At 37.2% G+C, this 12,493-nt stretch overlaps 1 protein-coding gene across 1 annotated transcript in view; it reads left to right on the forward strand.

Moving 5' to 3' along the window:
* SNTG2 (syntrophin gamma 2) overlaps positions 1-12,493 on the forward strand; it is a gene marked incomplete at both ends in the record, with an annotated part of 248,656 nt that overhangs the window by 127,783 nt on the left and 108,380 nt on the right. The window contains 2 exons of the mRNA XM_082048487.1: positions 1,046-1,089; positions 1,205-1,246. Of these exons, the coding sequence (XP_081904613.1) occupies positions 1,046-1,089; positions 1,205-1,246 (86 nt within the window). The remainder of the gene's footprint in view (positions 1-1,045; positions 1,090-1,204; positions 1,247-12,493) is intronic.

The following is a 12,493-nucleotide window of genomic DNA, read 5'->3' on the forward strand; positions in this document are numbered from 1 at the left end:
TCCAATATAACTTGTAGTGTGGTGTTTAAAATAAATAGTGAAATCTTTCCTAAGTACTGATAAAAGTATGACTAATGAATTGTTACCTTTTATCTGCCAAGACTGATGAAAAATCCATTAGAAAGATAAATTTATTATAAAAAAAGAAGCTATTTTATACCAAAGGTACATTTGTAGTGGCAACAGCTATATTGCAGAAATGATGAGAATACTCTATGAAGTCTTTTCTTTCTTTTTAACCTCTATTTCCATCTCTCAAAATATTGTCTTTGTTAATATTTATTGCATTCTTCAAAACCTCAAGCTGTAAGATCATATATAAGACTAATACTCATTGTTTAATCATATCAGTCTTTGCAGGATCAGAGCCTTTCTTTCAATTCAGTAATACATTCCAAGAGATAAACATTCTCAAATTTCACTAAACAATAAAAAAATTTAAAAGTTAGAGAAAACACATTAAAAATGTCATTGTTTGTATCTGTGCAGAATTGATTGCAGTTTTATTACATTATTCCCTTTAACTCGGTAAGGCAGGAAACATGCAAATTACAGAGTGGAATAATGTATTTTGTTATTCTCAGGAGCAAAGCTAACTCAAACTTCATGATAAAGAGTTGTATTAAATTCTAGGCACAACCTCTTTAATTATAGCAGCCCCTGTAAATTTTTTTTCAGGGGAAAGGAAATACTAAGTAGTTTCAAAAATTCCTATTTCCCTTTTGTGGAACAATAATGAAAAGTGTGAATCACACTTTCCACATAATTTAATGAAATCCTTCATTAGTGAGAAATGACATTTGTATTCCATATTAAATAAGTTCTTTGTGCATGGAAAATAACTCTCTTAATTTCTTTAAAATTGCTAGGAATCTATTACCTTTGTAGGATGAATACTGATTGCTATGCTATTTGTATTTTCACAGCCCCATCGGTTTCAAATGAAGGTTACAAACAGATTGCTAAAACAATTGCTGGAAGAAAATATAGCATTATTTTTCAGTACTACTTTCAATTAAAATGTACTCCTTCTCTAATCCCACAGCTGACCAAACAGGAATGTTATTTATAGGCGATGCAATAATACAGGTCAGTAAACATTCACTTTTTCCACAAACATTTGTTTCATACTTGCCTTTATGTTTATTTCATTAACTAACTTACACATTGCAAGTAATTTTCTCCCTATCATATCTGGTTTTAGGTTAATGGTATAAATGTAGAAAGTGCTACCCATGAAGAAGTGGTAAGTCATTCCACTTCAATATTTTAATAGTGTACAGAATATCCTGTGTCCATACTGTTCTGTCTCTACTCTTGCTCCATATGAGTTTATTATTTTTTGCTATAAAGATACAGTGCTGTAGTCAGTTTTGTCATATCTGTGATTATTAAAACCTTAATTTTGCCTGTTAGCATTTGTTACAGTTTGTGCATTCTTACTGTGACCCTTTGTAGTAAGATACATACACTTGTGGCACAAATGTGCTATTCCAAAGTTAAGTCCCCATCATTGTTTATTATAGTTTTTTATATCCCTTAGATAAAATAAGTATTTCAAAGCACAAAATAAGGCAAAATATACAAAATCCAGGTAGGTTGTCTCTGTTCTGTTCAGCGGAGTGCAACTGTTCTTCCCAGAATAGGAACTATATCCCTTTTATCCATGAACACATGATGTTTTCTTTTTTTTCCCTGTAAACTGTACCGTGAGCTGCTTTCAATAAAAATTCAATAGAATGGAAAGGAAAAAAAAATAATAAAAGGCCATTACTAGTTAGTAATGAATGGTGAAAATATGAAAGACTTACGTTATCTTTTTTTTATGATGCTACTGTAGGTATCAAAATGTCCTTTGGGTTATCACAATTATTTTTTCAGGGGTTGCAGATAAATTGAATAGTCTTTTATATAAATAAAAGTATGTGTATAACATACATATATAGAACATATGTATCTGTGTACACACATACAGTCTTTGTGGGTTAAGCCTTTGGTATATAGTACCTGATCGATCGGGATTGCTGGTCCTCCTAAAGGGTTCACTTTTTGTGGTAGTACATTTAAATAGTAATAAAATTCTCACCTTCTTAGCATTGCAGGAACAGGGATTGAATTTGTTTAGTAAAGAATCTTATTTAATGTACTGTTAAAACAGCACTTAAAAATTAGAATATATGGGGCAAGTGTCATGATCCTGCTCAGGTATTTGAAAACTTTGATTCCCATTGCCTTCAGTGCAAATGAAAGGGACTCAGATTTTGTCAGTCTTACCCCTGCATGCACTGAAAAATAGAAAATCTAATTAATGTTTTGCTACCTATTTTTCAATGTATACTTGTATGAGAACATGGGAATTCCTGATGGGAAATGGATAAAGGGACACGGTTATTTCTTTGGTGAAATGATGTAACAATTCAGTAGTGCTCTGTTTGTATTTATGTACCATATACATTACTGTTGTGGGCTGTGGTGTTCTGCACAGTGCTTCCATTTCATGTTAAGAATTCTGGAGTGTTACAGAAGTTTAGATAGTAACAGCAGCATAAAATGGTATACTTAGACTGTTTCTAAATGCTTGGAGGATTTGTGAAAGCAGGGGTGTTACATGTTTTAAAATTTCATCTTATTCTGTAAATAATTTTAAGATGCTATTTGTCAGATTTTGTGGAAGTTAACTAGGAAGCCAGAAATGTGCTTAAACATTGGCTCTTTTTGAAGGTCTCTGTAGGACTAAGATGTGCTTCCTGTCTTCAAGCCTGAGTGCACATAGTGGGCACATCCCTGTTCCCTGCTGCTACTCCCAGAGGTTGTAAGGCTACAGATAATAAATAGCCATAATAAAGAGATCTTGTACCTAATAAGACCATACTCACATGCAAGAAAGAGAAGAACACAGAAAACATCAAAAGTCTCGACTTCTGGCTGAGTGGAGATGAAGGCACACATCTCTCTGTCTTGTGTTTTATGGGAAAACCAGTATGTGTGGATTGCTGTGACACACTGAAACAGTTCCCTGCCCATGATGGTACAGTAAACTGTGGAATGCAGTTGCAGTTTCTGCATAGCTTTTGAATCTGGTGATGTTTAATTTAGAGGAATTTTGATATTGGAGTATGGAATTGTGGTGACTACTTCTAGCATGATACGCTGACTCTCGCTGGTGCATTCATTTTCATAGTAATGTTCAAGAAATGAACCAAGGTCTTCCAGTGAGTTTTTTATTTGTTTAAAAGGATTTTTTAAAAATTGTTTTAATTTTTTTTTTACCTTGCTTTATCGAGCTAATCTGGCAATAACTTCTCTTGGGAAAAAAAACAGAAATAAGGAACTACTGCTTCTGCAGCATTTTCAGTACTCAGATGCTTGGAGCCAAACATCAAATAGAAAAGGCACTTATCAATAGTTACTCTATATTACGTATCAGATTTTATAAAGAAGGTAAGCCAGAAATTGCTGGCTGAATTTCCAAAATATTTTTACCATCAGATATTCTCCAGTGGGCCTAAGATGAATAACTTAGACCAATATTCTGGCAGCATTTCTTGCATTTTGATTTCCACTTCATCCTCTACTCCAGTTGGAGAATCACTGCCACAGCAACACTCAGACTAATGCATTGAAAAGCACAGAGGATGAGAGGTGGCTTGGAACCTGTCAATTTTGGAAGCCACTGAAACAAATCACCAGCTCTTGAGTGAATGTATTCAAATGACTCCTGGCAATAACATGTTTCATTGCATCTATTCCCTGTGCTGCCTCCTCTCACCTGAACCACTGATACCTCAGCTCAATCCTTCTATACATCACTTTCCAACAATTCTATACCATATGGCCTTGATAGGCCACTGCCTCTGCTATATTGATGAGCATTGATTTGACAATGGATGGCCTGAGGTTTAGCATCTTCAAGGTATTTTCTAAGGGTTCTTACCTAGCCTTATAATTACAAAAAAATTATTGGATTTAATCTGAAAATGTAGTGGGCACTTGCCATTCTCACTGACTTAAAGAAAAGCAGCAGTCAATAATATGCATATTTTTTTTCTCTTTTACTCTTCCAGTTATATCATGCAGCTTTGAAATACAGTTACCACAATGTTTGGTCTAGCTTGAAACAAAATAATTTATTGAATAGTGGTTAGTTTTTAACTGGTTTATTTAATTTATAAGATTGACTGTATGTGAATAAAAGCCAGTTCACATTCACTCCACGTGCAGTGGTTTTCTGGTCTGCAGTGCAAGGCAGTATAGATAAAAATTGTTACCCCCTGTTGCCTGTTTATTGGCAGTTAACAGTCGATCCTCTGACAACTGTATCTCAGAACAGCATCTGTAGCAACCATAAATGACATGAGCTTTGACAGTCTTATCAGCAAGGCAGAAATTACATGGGCAAAGGAACTAAACTTGCTTTTATTACTTGGAGGTGATCTCTCTATATCAAGATAAAGTGCAGCTGCATCATCTTGCAGTCCTTTTCTTGGCGTTGATTAATAGTGTCAGCCTGAATCTCTAGAATAATTACAGACAGTGTCAGTAAAGCACAGAGTCAGGTCTGTTGTGTATCGGTGAACTGCCCTCCTGCTGCTTGTATTGTTGTTGCACATACAAAACTCTAAACTTCCTGAAAGTTATTCCCCACAAAATGTTAAGTTACATCCCTTAGGATTGTTTTCAGTACCAAGAAGCGCTCCAGAGCTGTCGATGAAACACAGCTATACTGCACTGGTGAGAAATGACAGAGACATACATAATGCTGCTCTTTGCCCTGTACATGGGAATTCAATAGAAGCATTAAACAAATCTTCCTGGAAAAAACGTAGGCCATATGGCTGAAGGAAACTCTAGAAGGAAGAGAGAACTCAATGGACCAGAAGACAGATCTGCAAAGCGACTTTTCTAGTACCACAGCTTGCTATCATAATCCAAATGGGGTTAGATGGTAGAGGGACTTATTCTATGAGATTTGAGATAAGGTAGGCTATTGCCAAAGTTCCAGAGAGAATGGAAGATGTTTTATTTCTTATATTCATCAAAATAATGTCATTGCTTTCTTAGGAAATCATGGTTGAGATTTCTCATCCAAAATAAAACTCTCCTTATTTGAATATGGTGGGCTAGCAATTGAAAAGACATGCTTCATAAAGAAGAGTTAATGTAACGTTTCTAAGCTTTCAGGTTATAGGAATCAGTTGTTTGTTAGTAGCTGCTATTTGTAGATGGAACATGCCAATGATGATGCGCTTGTCTGCTACCTGCCAAGAGGTTAATATTTCTCATCTCATTTTTGTTGGATTACTGAGGCCCAGAGTGTGTGTAGTTGCATACAAACATGGCATATAAACATCTGAAGTGAAACTTAGGTTGGTTTAGAAATAAGTCTGAAAGATCAATTTAATTTTAAAAACCAAAACCTTTAGCTTACATTCTTGAGGGTCTGTGGATCCCTCTGTCTTTTTGTTTGATAAAACTGGATGTGTTTAAACTTCTGGTATGGCATAGATCCAGAACTGCAATGTTTGGTTGAAAAAAAGGGCTTCTTTCATAGACAAGGTTTTTAAGGTATGCAGAATAGAAAATCCCACTCCTAAGTACCATTTAGAGTTCAGAGACCACATAAAACATCAGCTTTGATCATATTACAAATTGTACTAAGTGATCCAAGGGACTATGTATTGGATTTGGTTGGGATGGAGTTAATTTTCTTCATAGCATGGTGCTGTATTTTGGGCTGTGACTAAAACAATGTTAATAACACACCAGTGTTTTCATTGTTGCTGAGAAGTGCTTACACACCATGAAGGCTTCCTTTTTTTCCCACTCTTCCCCCTCTCACTGAGTACGCTGGGAATGGGCAAGAAGTTAGAAAGGGACACAGCCAGGACAGCTGACCTGAACTGACCAAACTGATTTTCCATGCCATATAGCATCATAGAATCATTTTGCTTGGAAGAGACCTTTAAGATCGAGTCCAACCATAACATAACTCTTGCACTAAGCCGTGTCCCTAAGAACCTCATCTATATGTCTTTTAAACACCTCCAGGGATGGTGACTCAACCACTTCCCTGGGCAGCCTGTTCCGGTGTTTCACAACCCTTTCCATGAAAAAATTTTTCCTAATGTCCAGTCTGAACCTTCCCTTGTGCAACTTGAAGCCATTTCTTCTTGTCCTATCGCTTGCTACTTGGAAGAAGCAGCCAACACCCTCCATGCTACAAACTCCTTTCAGGTAGTTGTAGACAGTGATAAGGTCTCCTCTCAGCCTCCTGTTCTCCAGGCTAAACAGCCCCAGCTCCCTCAGCCACTCCTCATGAAACTTGTTCTTCAGACCCCTCGCCAGCTTCGTTGCCCTTCTCTGAACTCTTTCCAGCACCTCCAAGTCTTTCCTCTGGCGAGGGACCATATAACACTATGCTCAGCAGTAAAAATTGTGGGGAGAGTTTTCTGGGGGAATGAGCCAGGCTTGGAGACTGCCTGTGGATCAGCCTGCCTGTAGGAGGTGGTGAGTGATTGCTGTTGAATCACTTGGTTGTGAGTTTTTATGTTGGATTTTTGTTTTGTTTTGTTTGTTCTACCTTTCTCTTGGCTTCAATTCACTTATTTAACTGTCTTTATCTCAAAGGTTTTGTTGCTTTCTTTCTCCTGTTTTCTCCCCTGTCCTGCTGGTTGGGGGAGCTGGGTGGCTGTGTGGGTGCTTTGCTGTGGGCTGGGATCAGCCCAATACAGACGACTAAAGGGGATGCTGATGGCAAAGGCAGAAGTACTGAATTACATCACTAGTGCCAGCCATAGTGATAAGCCCTTAAGGGGCTGAAGCAAATACACACTGCTTGGGCTCTTTGGTGTTAAGGTGTTTTCTTTTTTTTTCCTGTCTTCTAGTGTTGGGTTTTTTTTTTTTTAATTGTAACTCTAACAATGATTTCAAGAATTTTCTTTGAGGTTTTTGTTTTGTTTTGTTTCACAGTGGCATGTCTGAATTCCTTACTGTTTAGACTTTTTCCCCTTTTATTCTGAATTTCTACCTTTTTAGAATATCTGCTCGTTCACTCTTAAAGCATGTGAGAAGGTGCATTGAATAGGCACAAACTCAGGTAACCTATATTTTACTAAATAGAAGATTACATGTAATTGTCAGTTTGGCTCACAGGTGCTAAAGACTTAAGATTCACTGGAGTAAATACATGAGAGAGAAGGCGACAAGAATTGGAAATTGTGGATTTGTTGTGTCTGCTACCTACCATCTTCACAACTGGAACTCTGGAGATGCTTATGTAGGAAGCTGATCCTGATTGCACCAAATTTTAGTTTTATTTCTTGACTGTTAAAATGTGATTACTTCTCTGCAAGTCAAACAGCTAATTGTTCTGTCAGCAACAATTTCACAACAAACTGGCTTTCCTGTTTTTCACTTCTAATTACTAGAATTTACTTTTCTTCAGAGTTCTTTAAGCTGCTACTATCACACTTTATTTCTGGCTAAGGATATGGATAGAAACATAAATAACTCAAAATCAGGACTGAGGAAAATCCTGCTTTTACAGTAGGTAAAACAATAGACAGTGGAAAATTGAAAATAATTTATTTTCCTTGAAAAACAAGTTTATTTTTAGAAATAGTGTATTGGTGTGGAGAGACTATAAATACAGAAAATGTTAATTTGGAGATTAAGATAGTTTCTGTATTGCTCATCTGAAAAGAAAAATTAATTTTGTTTCCATGGTGGCTAATCAGGTTATCACTCTATACAACACAAAAGGAACAGTCAGTTCTCCTGAGCAGAGAGAGAGGGGGAAGCAGAGGGGAAGGGTAATTTGGTTGAAATTCGCAATGAAAGGAAATCTCTTGGTATCCACTTGGCTGGGACTTTGGTTTTCAAGATATTCATAGTGACCGTAAAGCGAAATGAAACACGAAGGTGACCATTTGCTGGTTCAACAGAATTTTTTATGTTGGTAAGGATTATAGAACCACAGAATGGTTTGGGTTGGAAGGGATCTTAAAGATCATCTGGTTCCAATCCCCCTGCCATGGGCAGGGACACCTTCCACTAAACCAGGTTATTCAAAGCCCTATCCATCCTGGCCTTGAACACTTCCAGGGATGGAGCATCCACAGCTTCTCTGGCAGCGTGTTCCAGTGCCTCATCACCCTCATGGGGAAGCATTTCTTCCTTCTATCTAATCTAAATCTACCCCCTTTCAGTTTAAAGCCATTAACCCTTGTCCTATCACTCCACGCCCTTGTAAAAAGTCCTTCTACAGCTTTCTTGTAGGCTCCTTTTAAGTACTGGAAAGCTGCTATAAGGTGTCCCTGGAGCCTTCTCTAGGCTAAATAACCTCAGCCTGTCCTCATAGGGGAGGTGCTTCAGCCCCCGATCATCTCCGTGGCCTCCTCTGGACTTGCTTGAGCATAAGGGAGAGCTGTGAAGACTGACAGTAGAATTCGGTGGCAATACAGTAGATAATCTCCTGTACAGATGGCAGGACAGGTTGTCTGGGTTGTCTTTCTACTTACCACTGTGAACAGCCCTCTTGTCCACAGTGTTATCTGCAACAGCATTTGAGGGCAGTGTAGAGTCTTACATCTGGGCAGGAACAACCCCAGGTTCCAGTATAGGTTGAGGAACGACCTGTTAGAGAGCAGTGTAGGGGAAAGGGACCTGGAGGTCCTGGTGGACAGCAGGATGACCATGAGCCAGCACTGTGCCCTTATGGCCAGGAAGGCCAATGGCATCCTGGGGTGTATTAGAAGGGGGTGGTTAGTAGGTCAAGAGAGGTCCTTCCCCTCTATTCTGCCCTGGTGAGACCACACCTGGAATATTGTATCCAGTTCTGGGCCCCTCAATTCAAGAAGGACAGGGAACTGCTGGAGAGAGTCCAGCGCAGGGCAACAAAGATGATTAAGGGAGTGGAGCATCTCCCTTATGAGGAAAGGCTGAGGGGGCTGGGGCTCTGTAGCTTGGAGGAGACCGAGGGTTGACCTTATTAATGTTTACAAATACATAAAGGGTGAGTGTCTTGAGGATGGAGCCAGGCTCTTCTCGGTGACAACCAATGGTAGGACAAGGGGTAATGGGTTCAAACTGGAACACAAGAGGTTCCACTTAAATTTGAGGAGAAACTTCTTCTCAGCAAGGGTGACAGAACACTGGAACAGGCTGCCCAGGGGGGTTGTGGAGTCTCCTACTCTGGAGACATTCAAAACCCGCCTGGACACCTTCCTGTGTAACCTCATCTAGGTGTTCCTGCTCCGGCAGGGGGATTGGACTAGGTGACCTTTGAGGTCCCTTCCAATCCCTAACATTCTGTGATTCTGTGAAATCCCTACTAAAGGCTACTCCTGAGAATACTCCCTTGTCTGACATTTTGTGGTGCAGGCTGGCTGCTTCTTTCTCCATACTTAGTGGAAGAGGGAAATAAAATTCAGAAGGATTTCAGTGAGTCCCTGAAATGAGCACTGCCCTGTGATAAAATGTCTGTTTGTATCCACTGTAAGCAAAACATAGATGACGTGCTGGTTTTTCATCACTGGAGCTTCTCAAGATTTGATTGGAAAGGGTGCTTGATAATCTCATTGAGCCTCCCTTTCCCACTTTATATTGGGCCAGATGATAGTTTGATCTCATTCCCAACCTGGGGTGTTTTGTGATTCTGTGATTAGTTCAAATATAAGTTTGAATGAAATAAATCCCATTTCAAGATAATAAAACATTTATTTCCAATAGCTAGAAAAGACAGGAATGAGGGTCCAGCTATATAAAATGAAAAACTTGGTGCTACATATTTTTTTCTTACTATATCTTATAAATTTTTATAGTAAAATGGTTTCTTTCACACTTCTTGTATTTCACACAAATGTTAATCTAATTGGAATTTTGTTCACCCACCCAGGAAAGTACTTAGAAACATTTCACTGTTTTTATTTTTGAGTAGTCTCTCAGAAAGGAATTACAAAATAAGCAATATCCATTAAAAAAGAGAATCCATTCAATGCAGATTGCTTTTGCTTTTCAGAATTTGAACTGCTTTTAGCCAGTAGTTATCAAGTGGTATTTCCAGATTTTGATAACTTCAGATGTTTATTGTAGTACTATTTATTTATGTATTGTTTTATTGGCATGTCTGTCTAGGAGTGATGAACTTGTGCTTCAATAGGCTGATTCATTGAGACACAAGGAATAAATCTGAAAATTGCTTATCTTCCTTGAGATATTGAGGTTTTATTTTCATTCATCCCTTATTCCATCATTGATTCTGTGTTAGCTGTTTTAGAATTAAAGCTCTCTGCATGCTCTTCTGAAGTTCAGTTACAAGTGATGGAACATAGATTATTAACTTTATTTGTATAATATCAGAAAGAAAAAGATCAAATAGAAAAAAAAATAGAAGTTACAAAAAAAGGTACCCAGCTTAAGATACATATCTCAAAATGCTTAACTGCTCAACAAATATGTCATATCAAATATTATAAGATAATAAAAATCATGGGATTGTAGTGACAAATTAATAAAAATAATAAACTCATAAAAACATGTATGAAAAAACTTGTGAAATTAATAGATGATTGTGAAGTAGCAAAAATACATTCTTGTGATTTATTAATTTTACTGTATAGTAATATCTCATAGTCATTGATGAGTAGATTTTGTTGATTTTATGTTGTTATTAAAATCATTAATGTGCTTCTATTCTAATAAATTAAGATATATATTTTTACAATGTGAAAACTGCAGTGTTACATAGGTTTAACTGCATGTTAATATTTGAATATGATATTCAGTAATACTTGTGGCAGTAACCTTATGACATTTGGAGAAAGTAAAAATAAAGTTTTCTTTTAATATCCATGAAGGGTTTAATACCTTAAGATTTCTGCCAGAAATAATCAGCAGTATAGATCAAAGTTCAAGATAAATGCTCGTTATTTGCTAGATTACCCAGGTAGTTGCTACATTAAAATGTATAGATACCCTTACAGACATACACATGTTCCTGACCCAAGACTGACGCTTAACTTTGGCTTCTTATTCCTGGAACTTTTACAGTTTTTTTCCTGTGGGAAGCCCTTCAGTTGGAACATGCTTTTTCACCCAACAGAGAAAGTGTTATGAAGTCAAAAAGAACAGCGTAATTGAAATATAATAAGTATAAAATGAGAATTTGACCAGTTAAATGAAGGAAAAGACAAATATTTTTCTACATAGAAAAACTGTGGGTGTTTAATTTTTTGGAGATCTAGCTTAATGCTGCCACAATGAATATTCTGAGTACTTTCATCAGTACTCTGCATGGTTCACTTGAATAGCTAGTGGTTTGCACTGCGATTTTGTTGCTCTGTCAACATAGAAGAAATATTCTTCTAATATTGGAAAAGTAATTCTACTAGATCCAGAAGAACCATTAACTGAGATTTTCTCACATCACATGAAGACTGTCTTATTCCTTTGAACGTCATGGAACTGTTTGATTTCTTTTTCCCAGCTCTGTGGCTTTCCCATTTTCTTGGTGCTTTCCAAAATTTACTTTTAGATTTCTTCATTTTAGTAAGTTGTTTCTGCTGAGAATTTAAAAGTGATGTTATAAATGGGTTTCATCCAAATGAAGTTGTGCTTCTGTATTCCTTATCCCTTGCTGCCTCACTCGCACACCCTAACAAAAGTAATCTGTTCCTCCTGTTCTTTCTATTTAGACACACTAGAAGAACATTTTAAAAATGAACAGTTCCAAAAATGAAAAAAAAAGGGCAATAAAATTGTACACACATTCTGAAATAGTCTATATACATTACTGCAGTTTAGCTGTAATTACATCTTACTGTATAAATACAAGTTAAAAAAAAAAAAAAGTATGTGCTATTACCCAGAAACTTACCAGTAGTGTCTGAAATCCCCTCAGCATCAAACACTATTTCCAGGAATTGCCATGTGTTTAGGTAATGCAGATGCAGCAGCACGGGAATAAGAAATCAATCTATGTAAGAATTATATTGAACACATAGAAAAGTGAGTGTGCATTATTGTGGAGGTATATGTTTTGTCATGGGAAACCTAAAGGAACATTAAATAGAATAATCAAAAAAGCAGGTGTTGTGCATCCAGAGAGATGACGAACAAGTCTCAGGAAAATGTCAGTGAGGAAAGAAAAGGAAGAGCAGTAGAGAAGCACAGCAAATCTGTTCTGGTGACTTGTTGAACAAGCTATTGCTGGTGCTTTCCCTGATATCACTCAAGTAACTATTAGATCAAAATTATAACAAAGAAAGAAGCAAAAAGTAAAGGCTTAAGATACACAATTGACCAACCTAAAGTGGCTTTCTTTGTCACATATATGTTTTTAGAGAGCTTAATTCATGAAAACTTGTAGAGGAAGTAAAATCAAGGTATATACTTTCACAGCCTTGACATAACTGCTTCCCTGCTCCGGGGAGTCTCTGTGCATGAGAGCTGAAGGGAGAGGAAGGGGAAAATGATGGAGATTTCTCTAGAGCAA

The sequence above is a fragment of the Streptopelia decaocto genome (genome assembly GCF_964273445.1).
Source record: "Streptopelia decaocto genome assembly, chromosome: 3".
Classification (NCBI taxonomy): domain Eukaryota; kingdom Metazoa; phylum Chordata; class Aves; order Columbiformes; family Columbidae; genus Streptopelia; species Streptopelia decaocto.